We start from the raw sequence: 15949 nt of genomic DNA on the forward strand, positions 1-15949 counted from the left end.
GATTTCCGGTTGGAGAACCCCGCTCGAGAAGTTCCGCGCCACACCAAGTCCGGAAACCTAGGCGGGCCCTGAAGATTGCGCACGCGCACAGCCTAGAGGGCGTAGCCTTGGCGGACACGGGCTGGAGGACTGGAAAAGCTGGAGCTGGATTTAACCTGGAGTAGCTGCGCGGGCGCCGGCCACCCAGCGCTGGGACTCCCGGCAGAGGAAGTGCAGGTGGCCCCAGGGACGCGGCCGCCAGGTGAGAGCCCTGGCCTGACTGCACCCGGGCTGCGGCGCGGGCGGATGCGCCGGCCCAGGGCGGCGCTAGCCGCCGGGACGGATGGGTGGGGCTGGGGGACGCCGGGTGTCGGGGACCGTCTTGTCCCTAGGTCCCGGCGAGCGGGCCCAGAAACGTGGTGCGGGGGTCCCCGGGCCGGTAATCTGTCCGCTGGGGAGCAGGCCGAAGCTGAGCTCCCTCCCCGTCCCCTGGTCGTGGGGCAGGGTTGTGTCATTTGCTGTCGCATTCTCCGCACAGCGCCACGCACGTGCGAGCAGGCGGGTATCGGTCCAGGTCCCAAACCCGGCCATCTGTCCCTAACCTGGTGGTGACCTTGGGCTCGCTCCTGCCTCTGGGGCGCCTTGGGGACCTCGTTTGAGCGTGGCTGTCCTGCTTCAGACTCGCGGATCCGAGTTAGGGTCAGCAGTTTCTGTGGTCCAGGCGCTGCGCATGGCACCTGCTAGGTGATCAGTGCTAGGAGTCATGTGGTTGTCACCTCCCAAGACGTCCTCGGGAGCCACCGTGCTGAGTGCAGTGGGCCCGGGGAGAATAAACCAGCCCCACCTTGGACAGGCTGGAGAGTGACAAAGCTGTAAGCAGAAATAGCACATTGTCATGCGGTGACCAGGACCAAGCTCTGGGTCCCTCAGCCCGACCTGGAGGTCCAAGATGGTGCACGCTTATCATCCCAGCCCCAGGCAGGAAGATCGCATGAGTTCCAGGCCAGCCTGAACTACACAGTGAGACTCGGGCCGGGGGCTGGATTAGAGCAGCCTGCAGGTGCAGTCAGGGGATCTCGGTTGTTTGATCCCATGTGGGGGCTGGAGGACGGTGAGGGGTGATGATTTCCTGGTTCTATGGCAATACTAGGATTTCTGGAGTGGGAGAGCAGAGGGAGGAGCAGATCTGGAGGGTGTGTTCGGCATTTCTGCATTTGATGAGCTTGTGGAACATCCAAGTGACAGTCAGTACCCTTGGACTCATTTACGTGCACTAATTTAGAGGCAAGAATGATTTGCTGGAGAACATATATCAAAATAGGAGCAGATATCAGAAGCTTTAATAGAATCTCTTTTCTCTGAGCCCCTGGATTGATGTGTAAAGAAGTTGCAAAAAGCCAAGTGTGGTGGCTTATTCCTATACATTCTCTCAGATACTCAGGAGGCTGAGGCAGGTGGATCACAATTTCAAAACCAGCCTGGTGAGACCCTGTCTCAAAATTAAAAAGAAGGGCTAGGGGGTGTGGCTCAGTGGTAGGGAGTTTGCCTTGCATGGGTTCAGTCCCCACCACCTCAAAAGTTACAAAGGCATTAGAGCTGTGATTTTTCTAATCATTCCTGTGTTCTAGGGACTTAAGAAGATGGTTCTGGATTTCACTAACAATAGAATCAGATTTTATTTTTAAGTCACTTAAAATCATTATGTATATAAATAATGCATTTATATACATAGTCAGCTCTCCCTATCTATGAGGTTCACATCCTCAAACTTAATAAACCCTAGATTGAAAATAGTCAAAAGAGTTGTGTGGTACTGGTCCTTGTCATTGTTTCCTAAACAATGCAGGGTAGCAGCTCCCTCCTTGGCATTTGTGTTGTAGTAAGTGTGATACCTAAGTTAGAGGTGACTGCAGTCTAAGTGGGGATGTGTCTAGCTTATATGCAAATACATTGCTTTATAGAAGTGACTTGAGCCTTACAGGATTTTGGCATTCACAGGGGTCCTGGCCTAATTTCCTTGCACAGTCCAAGGTCTGTTCTTTAATATAATGTGTTCAATATGTTGTACACCAACATTTTTGTTTATTTGAAGGAGGATCTTGCTATGTATTCCAGGCCGGCCTTGAACCCACTATGTGGCCCAGGCTGGCCTTCAACTCCTGGTGATCCTCCTGCCTCAGCCTCCCAGGTGCTGGGATTATGGGTATGGGCCCTCATACCTGGCTGTATGCATTTTCTTCTTGGCCCATCACCTTCCTCCAGTACTCTGTCCCTTGAGGTTAGGGCCTTTGGCTTTTCTCGAAGACTTGCCACCAGCACGTATGAGGTGCTCCCTGACCCCTTAGGAATGAGGGATGAGTCAGCTCTTTTTGCTGCTCCACAGATAAAGCAAAAATACGAAAGAAATGGGATGGTGCAGCTGGCAAAGAGCTTTGGCTCAGGGGTCAGACACAGCAGGTGGAACTAAGTGGGCGCAGAGTGACATCTACAAGTACAGAGAGAAACTTTGTGTTCCCCTGAACAGAAGGAATTGAACCAGGGCTTTGCACTGAGCTCCATGCCCAGCTTTTTTGTTTTTTTAACTTAGAGACAGGGTCTTGCTAAGTTGTCCAGGCTGTGGTCAAACTTGGCGATTGATCCTCCTGCCTCGGCTTCCCAGAGTGCTGGGATCAGAGGTGGGTGCTATTGTACCTAGCTAAGAGAAAAAGCTGGAGTGGGACCAGGCCTTTCAGGGACGGACGGCCCCAGTGCTCACTGTCTCTCCTTCACCAGGCACGCTGTCCCCCGGAAAGAACTGACCATGTCAGGGTGAAGGGGACCTGCGTGGGGCTGCTCTCCACAGACCCTTTGGGAGCCGTGAGACTCAGCGTCCGCGTGGAGTGAGTGCATTTCCATTCCCTCTGGAGAGGTCCACTGCCTTCTTCATGTTCTCTCTGGGTCACAGGCAGGGTCCCCTGTAAAGTGCGGATGATTACCCACCTTTCTGAAGCCCATGAGGGCTTGGCCCAGAGCCAAAGCTCAGTCTGTGGCACACAGAAGGCCCCTGAAAAACATCTGTGGAGCACTTGGCATGGTGGTGCATGCCTGTAACTCCAGCATTCTCAGAGGCTGGGGCAGGAAGATCTTAAGTTTAAGGTCTGCTTGGGGATTTTAGCAACTTGGTGATACCCTGTCTCAAAATTAAAGAAAGCGGGGGAGGCCTGGGGTTGTAGCTCAGTGTGAAGGCTCTGGGTTCAATCCCCAGTCCCTCAAAAAAAAAAAGGTACAATATGTGGAGTGATGCAGGTGTGGTGGCACGTGCCTGTGATTCCAGTCCTTGGGAGGCTGAGGCAGGAAGATTGCTGTGAGTTCAAGGCCAGCCTGGGCTACATAGTGAGACCCTGTCTCAAAAAAATAAAAAAACCTAAAATCTGTGGAGCAAATGAATATGTCACAGGCTAAATATGTGAAGATAAAATGAGTTTATTTGGAAGCTCTGTGAGCTGTATACCCTTCAGGTTAACTGTCCAAGGATAAGAATGTACACTTGAGTCTCATGGTTCCCAGGGACTGATTATTAAAAAGTAGATCCGTGAAGACAGACACTGAAATCTCCTCCCTCCTGGCCTTGCTGCCCCCCTGGAAGGTCCTTATGGCAGCTTTCAGGTAAAGCACCTCTGGGAGTTAAGGAGCTGAGCGCACAGGTGTCTGGGAGGGGCACGGCCTCCACTTCCCACCTGCCTAGGACAGAATGGGAGATGGGAGCTGAGTTGCAGGGGCTCAGTTGGTAAACGGACGCATCCTGTAATCAGCTCCAACCCTGGATCAGCTGGAGAAGGCAGGGATCTGGATCTCTTGGGAGCCAGGTGACATGCGTCTGCTAGTGAGGAGTGAAGTGCTTCGCCCACCTCTATCTAGAACATGGCTTATGCCCTTTTGTTTTGTTGGGTTAGCTTTTGCAAATTTTTTTACGTGATGCTGGGACCTTGCATATGTTATATAAGCACTCTACCAAGAGCTCCAGCCCAGCTCAGCTTTCTGTAATAAGAAAAAAGAATTGAAAAGAATAGTACCCGGGGGCTGGGGATTTAGCTCAGCGGTGCCTCGCCTGCCTGACAAGTGCAAGGTCCTGAGTTCGATCTCCAGTACCAAAAAAGAAAAGAATAGTAGCCAAGGGCAAATGTTTATGTTTTAAGTAAAAGGAATACACTTGGGATTGAGCTCAGAGCCATTATTCCTAGCCTTGATTTTTTTGAGACTGGATCTCATTAAGTTGCTAAGTTGCCCAGGCTGGGCTGAAACTTGTCATCCTCCTGCCTCAGCCTCCCAGAGTGCTGGGATGACAGGCGTGCACCACCACACCCGGCTTTGATGCTGGGCTTCTGGATGTCAGCATAACTGACCCTTCTTCTTCTAGGAGATCTTCCCTGGATCATGCTATGGTGAAAAATGTTCCGGAAAGGCAAAAAGCGACACAGTAGTAGCAGTTCCCAAAGTAGTGAGATCAGCACGAAGAGCAAGGTAGGGAGAACCATTCACCTGGTGCTGCATGGTGCAGGCCAACCGGGTCCTGTCACCCCGTGATCCAAGCTGCCTGGGTCTTAAGGCTGATCGTTTACACTACAGATACTCGCTTTGGTTTTACTCTGTTTTGATTTTTTTGAAATTCTTAAATCATTAAACATGCATGTTCTTATCAAAATCAATACAGATTTTTAAAATTTTGAAAGGATGGAAACTGAAGATGCTAAGGGGCTGCATCTTGTGCATTGTGGAGTTGCCGTGTGTGTATCATTTACTCCCCTGTGAGGCTGGCTAATGCCTGTGTACCAGAGGATTGTGGATGCCATTGGAAGGAATGCATGGATTTAACATAGGCAAAGCAAACTTTCTAATCAGACATTCACAGAACGTTATTTCTAAGAAAACTGCCAGTAGTGTAGTTCTAGAGGACAAACTACTTTCTGATGTGGTTTTTAAAAGCTTGGCCTGACAGTTGCACTGTGGCCTGCCTGCCGTGGGCCGGGTACCGTGGGTGTCACCGCAGAGCACTGGGGTGAAAGTGGATTTCATAAGTCCCAGTGGTTCGCTACATGACTGGGACCCATCACTTTGCCTCTGGTCTTTTATTAAACGGGTATTACTCCCTGCCTGGCTTTCTGCATAGGATTCATTTTGGATTCTGTGGAAATAATCTGAAAGCACAGTGTAGATTTCCACAGAGAATATAAATAAGGCATTTTGTGAGGTGCAAGAGGTAATGGCTTGGGGTGACAATGTTGTGTGACAGGAAGTGCAGTTGGGAGTATGTTTTGTTGTGTGTTTTGTTTTTTATCGGAGGAGTTGAGGCAGGGTCTTGCTTATGTAGTTCAGGCTGGCCTTGAACTCGAGGCAATCCTCCTGCCTCAGCCTCCCAAGTACTGGGGTTACAGGCATGCGCCACCACACCCAGCTACAGTATTTTCTTTGAAGTTTGCTGTAGAGTATATCTTTAGAAAAACCTGTTGGTCTCCCTGTTCCTGAATAATTGACCTGAATCGATACGTGTCAGCTCAACTTAGTAAGTAATTTCAATGTGTTTGGTGGCAAACTTGAGAGCAGACAGGACTTCTGACTGTGTGGCTTTTGTGTTGGTCTGTTTCTCAGTCTGTCGATTCCAGCCTTGGGGGTCTCTCGCGGTCCAGCACTGTGGCCAGCCTCGACACAGACTCTACCAAGAGCTCAGGTACGTAGACAGCTTGGTCAGGTCCTGCGCTTGTGTAGCTTTGCCTCACGGTGTGTCGTGAGTCCTGTGGCCCCTCTGGTCACCTCTGAAAGTTCAGAAATGGCTAAAATGTGGCAACAAGGGGAAATAGGGAAAAGTCACCTTGGAGCACAGCTTAGGCAAGTGGCTTCTTGGTGAGTCCTAGAGCAAAAGACACCATGTGCCAATCCCTTGGGAGGTTTCCAAATAGAAATTGGGTAGGGCTGGGGATGTGGCTCAGCAGCATCCCGCCTGCCTGTCAAGCATAAGGTCCTGAGTTCAATTCCTGATACCGGAAAAAAAAGAGGATATTGGGTGGCAGAGCCTGAATCACACTGGACTTCTGCTATCTTTGGGAACTGGATACTGTGTTGGTGATTAAAGGGTTAAGGGGCCGTGAACCTTGAGGGCTGTCAGGAGAAACAGTGATTAAGGGTAGCAGGTAGCATGTGCCAGACCCTTGCAAAGTGATTGTGACCAGCAGAATTAGTCACACGTTAGAAATCAAAGGCAGCTTCTAGCCAAACTGCATAAATAGCTGGTGACTTACTGGGAACATACTGTATTCATTTTCTCCCCTAGAATAGGATCCCAGACTAAGCAATCTATAAAAAAGAATGTTATAAAGTCCATTGTCTTTACTTCCAGGTGCCTTTAAGATCTTGAAAATGGTGGGATCTTTTTATTTCATAAATACTTCTTAAAAGCAGTCACATAGTATTTCCTTAGTGTGGTAGATATCGTAAATCATTTGTGGTCATTTTTGTGTTGGCTAGATTTTATAGCAGACAGGGACTTTCTCTCTGGCATTGGACCATCGATATTAAAAATATAATGGTACTGGGTGTGGTGGTGCACGCCTGTGATCCCAGCACTCAGGAGGCTAAGGCAGGATGGCAAGTTTGAGTTTAGCCGGGGCAGCTTAGGGACTTAACGAAACCCTGTCTCAAAATAAAAAAAGGAGCAAGGTAGGGGTGTAACTCAATAGAAAACCCTGGATTCAATCCTCAGTACCGAAAAATATTTAAAATCATATTCTAATGACAGAGTCTGCTTTCATTTGGGATAGGCCTGAGGACAGCATTTCTTTTGAAGTCTATGACAAGTTTTCCTTCCCCTTTAGGACAAAGCAACAATAATTCAGATACCTGTGCAGAATTTCGAATAAAGTATGTTGGTGCCATTGAGAAGCTGAAACTCTCTGAGGGAAAAAGTCTAGAAGGACCACTAGATCTGATAAATTATATAGATGTTGCCCAGGTAAGAAAATGTTTTAAAAGATTTCAATTTAAAGCCTCTTGGGCCGGGGATTTAGCTCAGTGGTTCTGGCTCCTGCTTCACAAGTGCAAGGTCCCAAGTTTGATCCTTGGTATCAAAAACAAAACAAAACAAAATAAAGCCTGTGGTTAGGAGACTAAACACACAGGCGTTGGAGATTTACTCCTGGTGGCCACTGGAAGGCACTGTCTCACTGTGTTAACCTGAAGTCCTGTGGTCTTGGCTGTTCCAGGTGCCTTCGACCTTGATTTGTGTAAGAACCAATGGTGTTTGTTTTTCCACACACAGAACTTCTGATTTTTACGGGGCTGACTGACATCCTTGTTTAAATAGGAAGTGATTGTGGTTTTTTGGGGTTTTTTTGGGGGGGCATTTTTTTTGGTACCAGATATCGAACTTGGGCCCTTGCACTTGCGAGGTGAAACCACTGCTCTAAATCCCTGGCCTAATCGTGGTTTTTCTTTAAGACAATCAGGCAGAGCCTTACTGTAGCTCAGTTAACTGTTCATCCTGTTGAAAACTAATTCATAGCAATGTTGACCCAACACATCTACTCACTAACCCTGTCTCCAGTTAAGAATCGAGGGGAGGTGGGTTTCAGAAATCTATCCAGGTCAAGAAAATAAAAAAACATCATGATGCAGGGAAATTCAGAATGAAAATTAAGATACAACAAAACTATAAAGTCAGTGCATAAAATAAGATTTGTACACTTATCTCCAGTGGAAGTGAGGGAAGGAGACATCCATGGTCACTCGTAAGAACATACAATCTCTGATCATGGAGAATGGAGTATCAAATGTGATTCATATCTTCATGAAAGAAAAGGAAGTTACTTCTGTCTGGGGGAAATCAGCAAATCTAATTTTCCATGTAACAGAATTTTGTGGTCTGGTCTGTTTATTCTAATTAGTTATCCCAGCACTTAGTCGGGAATAAGTCGTTTCAACCAAGTAGAAGCAACCAGTTTAATCTAAGTGAAGCAGTAAACAGAAGATTGCTGTTTTCCCTCAGACTACACAGGATTATCTTCATTTCTAAGACATGTGTTCCTCATCTTGCCATAGAATTTTTGCTTGTTAAAATGCCATTACTGACAATAGGATAGCAGTTACTATTATCCTCGATTTTGATTTTTGACATTGTATTAAATCTGTGAGAAATGATTAGCAAGAAGTTACTATAATATGGTAAGGATCCAAGGGTTAAGGTATTTGAACAGAGTTCATTTCCTATAATTCATTATTCCAGAAAAACATTTCCAACATGGGCCATCTACTGCTGTCACCAGTATCTTAATGCATTTTAAAGACAAATAAGGTTGCATTTTGTCTTAGGAAAGCCAGGTAACCTGCTAGGGAATCCACCAGCTGTCATGTGCTGATTTGTTTGCGAACAGTTCAGGATGCTGCCTGATGTTCTTGTAAACCAAGGACCTGTTGCTCAGCAGCCACCTGCCCCGAGCCCTGGGCATGGGAACCACCAAACACACCTCTCCTTCTCGGTTGGATGGAAGATGACTCAGAAACACAGTTCCAGGGGCCAAGGTTCCTGATCATTTCAGGTCCTGACACTTTAAGTACTATACTTTAAAATCTTGAGCCGGGAATTTGGCTCAGTGGTTCTGCTGCCTGCCTCGCAAGCGGAAGGACCCAAGTTTGATCCCTGGTACCAAAAAAACAAAACCAAAAAATAAAATCTCAATAGAGACCTTTATTCAAGTAAGAGCTCTGTGAGAGGTTCCTCAATTTGGAATTAGGGCTCACACCATGAAATAGAATAATATGCAAAAGTACTCTAATGTCAAGCTGGGTGTGGTGGCTTGTTGGCTGTAATCCCAGCACTTGGGAGGCTAGGCAGGAGGACTGCCACAAGTTCAAGGCCAGACTGAATTACATAGCCACACTGTCTCAAAAAAAAAAAAAAATAGTAGACAGATGTCAATTCTGCTCAGATTTGTAGGCTGTAAAATTTTTTAAAATGGTGTTTTCCTAGGGCCGGGATTTAGCTCAGTGGCACCCTGCCTGCCTCTCAAGCACAAGGTCCTGAGTTTGATCCCTGGTACCAAAAATATAAATAAATAAATAAATAATGAGTTTTCCTAATGCCCCTTGGGAGAAATCTTGCTGGGCTAATATGTACCCACATTCTCTGACATGTGTGGGATTGTAAGGAGCAGATACTGGAAGGGACTAATCAGATGAGAGACTGTAACAGAATTTTAATGTACATCATGTAATCTATTTTTACTTTAAAGCAAGACGGAAAGTTGCCTTTTGTTCCACTGGAGGAAGAATACATCATGGGAGTTTCCAAGTATGGCATAAAAGTATCAACGTTGGATCAATATGTAAGTAATGTAACTTACTCTGTTGTAGGAAGTGGGGCATTCCGGCCTGGAAGGGCTTACTTGTTGTTAGGCCTCCTGTTTGCAGCAGTTGGCTACTAGCTGGTCTAGAACATGGCCAGTGTCTTGGGGTGAACATATCCAGTCCACACTCAGCACCTTGCCCCCACCGCCAGCTCCAGGGGCCCATGCTTGTAACCCCAGCTACCTGGGAGGCTGAGGCAGGAGGGTCACAAGTTTGATGCCAGCCTAGCTATGTAGTGAGACCCTGTCTCACATAAAAAAGGGCTGGGCAGAGCTGAGTGGTGCAGTCCTTGTCTAGCAAGCACAAGGCCCTGGCTTCCATCCCTAGTACCACAAAAACAAAACAAAGCAAGCTGTCATCTTGGAAGGTGACAAAGATGAGCATCCAGTCACGTCCCCTCTTCCTGTCCTCGTGTCATCCGGAAGCCACGGTGCCCCATCACTGAGCACACCCAGACAGCTCCTGGGGTGAGAGACTTTGCAACCCACTCTGCCAGATCCGTGGGCATCCTGGTTTGTCTCACGATACTTTTTCCTTGTGGTGCTGTGCCACTGAGCTACATCCCTAACGGGGTCTGAGTTACCCAGGTGGGACTCCAAACTTGTGATCCCCCTGCCTCAGCCTCCCTTAGCACCGGGATTGCAGGTGTGCATCATGACAGCCGGTCAGAGCACACGGAGGATGGGGAGTGGTGTGGAACGTGGTGCCCCGGTTTCTGCAGGACGTGCTGCATCGGCACGCTCTGCACCTGATCATCCGCATGGTGTGCTACGACGATGGCCTGGGCGCGGGGAAAAGCTCACTGGCGCTCAAGACCACCGACGCCAGCGACAAGGAGTACAGCCTGTGGGTTTACCAGTGCAGCAGCCTGGTGAGGCTTGGGTACACTGGGGGCCCCGGGGTCGCTGGGTGGCGACAGCACGGCTCCTCAGCCTCCTGCAGGCCAGGGTGCTAGGCATCCACACCACCTCAGGTGGGCCAGGGAGCTCCCGCACGGTGTGTGGGGTATTAGGGTGCTGGTCACAGGAGGTCCAGAAGGAGGTGCTGCCAGCCGCTTCCGCTCTTTCCTCCTGACACAGGAGCAAGCACAAGCCATCTGCAAGGTTTTATCCACCGCTTTTGACTCTGTGCTGACCTCCGAGAAGTCCTGAACTCTGCAGCCAGGCGGGAGCCGATCTCACTGAGTGTCCAGCTGTTTTCTAAATCATTCTGTTTGTGACACTGAACTCTTGGGGAAACAGGAAGGGACGCCCTGCTCCGATCCTCTGAAGGAAGTGCAATGTATGAAATACTGGCCATTTCTTATCGTATTAAAACGTATACATAGTGAGTTAACTCTCAGTGGACTTTTTTGGGATAAAAAGAAACCCTCATGTTAAAATGCAAGTAAGTGCCACAGAAGTTCACTCTAATCACTGGAGGACAATGAAGCCCGCCCATGTGGCCTCCCAGGACACAGCATCCCTGGCCCGCAGGTGGAGGTGCTCAGCAAGTGACGTCATCGACTTGAGGCACAGAAGGGAATTTTCAAAGTGCACAATCAAGATCACAGGTTAGAAAACCCCAGTGTTTATCCCAGAGTTAAAAGAACCTTAGAAGATTACCACTCATGCTAAAAATCAGTAGCATTTAAAGGATCTCATGGATAGCATGCTAGTGTATTTTAAAGAAAGGATGTCAGTACTTTAAAGATTCAAAACATTAAAAATAAAACCATGTCCATTTAAAAGTATTTTATTTTTCTAGTCAAATGACTAGTTAACAAGGAGAGTAAACTTTATTAAACATGCTCTAATTATAAATCACTGCCATAAGAACAATGAAAATAAGAATCAATTTCCGTTATACAATATATACAGTTGCGCTGCACCTAGACCGAAGTGATCAAGTGAGTGGACTGAATATAATACATCTAAACAGCATCATCCCAGGCGCGCATAGCTGAGCGCCAGCCTTCTGCATCAGATCTGGTGGAAACTGGCACGCAGAAATGCCAGAGTCCTGCAGCTGAAGCTCATGAAATGTAAACTTTAAATATAAATAGATATCTACAATGTTCTCCTTCCTCTCAGGTTTGCTTTTTTTTTTTTTTTCCTTTTCTGAAGAGCAAATAACTAGGAAAAGACATCTGTGGGGAAGTGAATAGAATTTCTCCTCGGGCAAGAGGACTATTCATGGCTGCACGATAGCACCACTGAATTGCAGACTGGGAAAATATTTCCCAGGTGTTTCTGTACCAGTGGGCCTGGTAGATTAATTTGGGGCTGGAGTTCAAGTGTTAATGTGAATCAGCTCAATTCCTCAGATCCCTGGCACCAGGTGTCACAGACGCGGGCAGCCATGCGCCATGCGGAATCTGTGCACTCACACTCAGATCTGAGAAAATGACTCAGCAGAGGGTTCAAACAGCAGAAAGTAACAGGAGTGAAGTTAGATGTAGTGCTTAAGAAATAGACTGTAATTACAGATCTAACACATTTACCTGGAACGCTGAAAGGCAAAAAGCAATGGCTGGCTAGCCAGCATCATAAGACATTCCAGTTTGTTCTGTCTTCCTTTATCAGAGTGAACAAAAATACAGTGACAAAAAAATTTTTAAAAGCTCCACAGTTATGAGAGTCTTGCATCATGAAGACAAGCTGCTTCGATCAAATGTGCCATCCCAACGAATGGCACAGCATCATGTGGTACAGCACTGTCTGCTTGCTTTCCAAGCCTACACTTACATTATTCCTTTATTTTCATTCAAAATTCCAAGTGGGTATCACTTGCCTGTTTATTCTGAAAGAGTGCCAAGATTTCCAATCTCTTACTGTGAATCTATGCCCATAATTACTAGGTAGAGGTATGAGTCAGGTTCGTTACGCTGATGAGTTTGGATTTTCTCACATACAACCTAATCCCCACCCCTCCCCCAGTAGTGTAAGGTTCAGTGACATCGATGGCCTCAAGCAGGAAGACGGGTACGCGGGAGCATTGCATTCCCCAGGACCTAGGTTCCTGATGGTTCTGGAGTACACATGGACAGATAAATGTCAAGACAGTGGAGCGACCATTCTGTTGGCATATTCTATAGATATGACATGCTAAGCTGGGCACGTCCTCGGGACAGAAAGGGCAGTGAGTGGCACACACAACAGGAACCAGAGGGAACACAGCTGCTTTCTGTGTCATGGGGAAACGAGAAGGCAAACGCCAAAACACCAAAGGCGCATCAACTGGGTTAGGGAGCTGTTTTGCAGTCCATCACCTGCGGTTTCTGGAAGGAATGGACTGCTATTTCCATATGTTGTCATGGGCCACCGTAAGCCTGGTTGAGCTTGACTGTTCCCGACACAGGTCACACACATGCAGGACAGGACACAGGACAAGGCTAGTGAGGTGCAAATCCCCAAGCTGCTTTAAATACGCTGGGTGAGTTTCCAGGGCATATGTGTCTTTAAAGGTGAACTGATGGAGAAATCCTGGGCCTGACTGTGGACACAAAGCCTTACTGATGGGCAGTGTAATGTGAATTTCACGTAATTCTCATGTGCCATAAAATATTTTTAACCCCCACCCCCATACTTGAGATTGAACTCAGGGTCTTTTGTCTTGCTAAGTGGCTAAGTTGCCCAGGCTGGGGACAAACTTGGGATCCTGCTGCTTCAGCCTCCCAGAGTGCTGGGATGACAGGCGTGCACCACCATGCATGGCTGGCTGTGGATTTTTAGAGTGGCAGTTTACTGGCTTCCTAAAATAGTTAACTCCAGAATCGAACCAAGAAAAGCAGGAAGAATTTCTAAGAGTCTTCATTTCAACACTTTTAAGGTTAGCTAATTCTGTAAATGCAGGATCTTGGTTATATAGTTAAAATAACTTTTCAGTTCACCTTAGGAAATTCAGTTTTTCCTAATAAAAGTAGAGCAATATTTCACGAAAACTGCAAATTATAGAAACAATTTGCTTTTATGTAAAAACTGCCTTTGAGTTTTTAAAACCAAACACTGGTAGGACAGAGAACAGGCTACCGTACGGCATGATCATCGAGGGTGGTGATCTGGTGAGAATTTTGGTACCAATGATGAGCCCAGAATGGAACAGCTGAAAAGGGCTTGTGTTTGGTGACTTAGTCAGCAATAAAGTGCACGAACGACACAGGGAAGGCTCCCTTGCGGCTGGGGTCTCCGTCAATGTGGCCGATCTGCAACAACAGAAGCTCAGGGTTACGAAGACTCCCAGCATTGAGCTCGGGCCTGGAGCATCTGGTGGAGGGAAGAGGTGTTCAGGGGAATCTCCCCTGTTGCTTCCCATGCTCAGTAGGCTGGCGGGGAGGGAGCCTTGGCTGACAGCTGGATGCTTTTTCACCCCCAAGAAAGATGGCATTTCAGCTGCAGCCCCTGGAGGCTGGAACACAGTGGGGCTCTGCTGGGGCCGGGGACTGAGGACAGTGACACCCAAGCACACAGACAGAGCCGAGCCCTTGCCATGGTCCCTGCCCATGAGCGGCGGAGGCTGAAAGCCCAGGGCCCTGGGGGGAGCCCCATGTCCCTCCTGGCACCTGAGCCCCGGATGGTGGTGCTCTCTCACACCCCTAATCCAGCCACAGGGCCAGGCCAAGAAACCCAGGGCCCTGAGGTTCAGGGTCTTGCCTCAGGGTCCTCAGGGTGGCACCCACACAGGACATCTGGGGGCGCCGGGACAGGCAGCGCAGGCAGTGCTGGCAGGGGGGTGGCTGCTGGCTCGAGGCGAATGCAGCCAGGTCCCACCAGACTCACCCACCACTCCTGGTCCTCCTCGCCATCCACGATGATCACGTCCCCCTCAGAGAAAGTCAGCTCGTCTGGGTTGTCGGCCACACAGTTATAGAGTGCTTTGACCCGCTTGGGCTTCAACTTGGTCTGTGCAGGATGGGGACGGAGGCCGGTGAGGCGGGAACCCTGAGCAGAGGCCCCTATCCCCCACTGGTCTCGGGTCCCACCCAAGCCTGGGAGCCCACAGAGCTCAAGGAGAGCAGCTCGGCGCAGCTCAGGGTAAGGGAGCGGAAGGGGGAGCCCCAGCCCAGGAACCACCCTGGATGGGGCCGGGAATGAAGCAGCGGGCTCTCAGCTGGCTGCTGGTGGCAGTAGGGAGCCCCAGTGCCCCTGACCAACCAGGGAAGTGGAAGGACCAGGCGTGGATGGCTATGGTACAGCCAGGGCAGGAGAGCAGTCATCTACTCACCACCTGAGACTTCCTGGGCATGGGCGCGGGTGGCTGCAGGCCTGCAGCATTGGACAGGGCACCCGCAGCTTCTGTTCCAGAGAGAACCACTGCATTAGGCCCAAAGAGGGGCCCTGTACCAGATGCCCCATTGCTCGTACCCAGACGGAAACAGTGACCACGGGAGCCAAGTGGGAATGCAAGCGGGGCTGCAGCGAAGAGGAGCCCCAAGACCTGATGCTCAGAGCAGCAGCCCAGGCCCCAAAGAGGTGGACGGCTGCAGGGCTGAGCTCCTGCCTGGAATCTGCCCCACAGACTGCGCAGAAGCAAACCCAGCCCCACAGCAGGTGAGTAAGGGGCAAACTAGAAGGTAGGTCATGGGAAACGGAGAGAGATCTTTGTCAAAGGGGAAGGGGGCCAAGAGGTGAGGAGAATGGGAGGCGCAGTAAGAAGAATTAAGATGCTCGTGTGTGTGTACCAACTCCCCTCAAGGACCAATCGTCACGTACTGCAAACGCGGGCCAACAAAAATCCAAAGTAAGTAATTACCCGGTCCTCGTGGCTGGCCCTTGCTGCCCAGTGGGGTTGGCCTGTCGGCCCTGTAGAGGAGAAACAGACTTACTGACGTGGAGGCTGTGCCCCACCTTGTCCCCGTCCATGTGGGCGGGCTTCACCCACTGCCATCCAAGCACTCTGCCCCTCCGGGTGGGCAAGGACGCAAGAGTCAGAGAAGCGCTAGCTCCCTGTTCCCGACCCCGGTGCCAGGGCTCCTCCCCAGCCCCTCTACTCAGGCCTCCCAGGAAACCCAGGACCCGGCCCAGCACCGCAGGTTGGCGGCATCAGTGCCGCTGTCCCGGCCCCTGCTGCCAGGGAGAGACTCAGCTGACCACAGACTGAGGCTAGTGGCGAGCTCTGGTCGAGCGCGGCCCACAAAGCAGAGCAGACACTCCAGAGCCGCAAAGCAGAAGCTCCAGAGCGTAGGGCACAGCCTCAGGCCAGAAAGCCCAGGCCAGGGCTGCTTGGCCAGCAGTACACTCGGCTGGAGGGGACGGGACACCAGCTCTGTGAGGGCGAGGGACAGAGCTTGACAGGTGAGAGCCCTGGGGCTGCAGAAGAGGCAGAGGAGGTCGGGAGGGAGCCCGGGTGTCCTCTCCGCCGCACGTGCCCTTCCCTGCTGCCTGGAATGCACCCGCTGGGGTCTTGGTGTTTGCAGTCTCAAAATGAAGCCAGAGAAAAAATGACGCTGTTTTGACTCTTAACTTTCTGAGACGGGATCTCCCTATGTAATTCAGACAGTCTTGAACTCACAGTGATCCTCCTGCCTCAGTCTCCTGAGTGCTGGGATTACAGGTGTGTGCACTTTGCTCTTATTTTCAAGGAATTGAAAAGGCCTAAAAATGAGGCCCACCAATCTGCC

General features: G+C 49.5%; 2 protein-coding genes across 11 annotated transcripts in view; one reads left to right on the top strand and one right to left on the bottom strand.

The window, feature by feature from the left end:
* The first annotated feature begins 5 nt into the window (after window positions 1-5).
* On the top strand, window positions 6-15932 carry Itgb1bp1 (integrin subunit beta 1 binding protein 1). 6 transcript variants are annotated; one of them, XM_004875255.3, is made up of 8 exons: window positions 91-241; window positions 2752-2858; window positions 4376-4479; window positions 5605-5683; window positions 6825-6961; window positions 9237-9329; window positions 10073-10222; window positions 10431-10681. In XM_004875255.3, exons 3-8 carry the CDS (start codon window positions 4408-4410, stop codon window positions 10500-10502), a joined length of 603 nt encoding a protein of 200 aa, XP_004875312.1. In that variant the 5' UTR covers window positions 91-241; window positions 2752-2858; window positions 4376-4407; the 3' UTR covers window positions 10503-10681. The 6 variants fall into 6 exon arrangements, with proteins under 6 accessions (XP_087055863.1, XP_087055862.1, XP_004875312.1 ...); XM_021252485.2 differs by lacking the exons at window positions 10073-10222; window positions 10431-10681 and adding exons at window positions 14698-14879; window positions 15911-15932 and having other exon boundaries at window positions 95-241; XM_087199734.1 differs by having other exon boundaries at window positions 98-241; window positions 9973-10222.
* LOC101721882 (arf-GAP with SH3 domain, ANK repeat and PH domain-containing protein 2) overlaps window positions 11070-15949 on the bottom strand; it is a 132690-nt gene continuing 127810 nt past the window's right edge. For all 5 annotated transcript variants that reach the window (XM_004875251.4, XM_013069475.3, XM_087199727.1 and 2 more), the window contains 4 exons: window positions 15082-15131; window positions 14554-14624; window positions 14109-14231; window positions 11070-13534 (listed from right to left, as the gene is read on the bottom strand). In XM_004875251.4, the coding sequence (XP_004875308.2) occupies window positions 13460-13534; window positions 14109-14231; window positions 14554-14624; window positions 15082-15131 (319 nt within the window). In that variant the 3' untranslated portion in view covers window positions 11070-13459. The remainder of the gene's footprint in view (window positions 13535-14108; window positions 14232-14553; window positions 14625-15081; window positions 15132-15949) is intronic.

Source organism: Heterocephalus glaber, unplaced genomic scaffold (assembly GCF_053883595.1).
Source record: "Heterocephalus glaber isolate CG9 unplaced genomic scaffold, H.glaber_assembly_v1.0 deba00001724, whole genome shotgun sequence".
Taxonomy (NCBI): Eukaryota; Metazoa; Chordata; class Mammalia; order Rodentia; family Bathyergidae; genus Heterocephalus; species Heterocephalus glaber.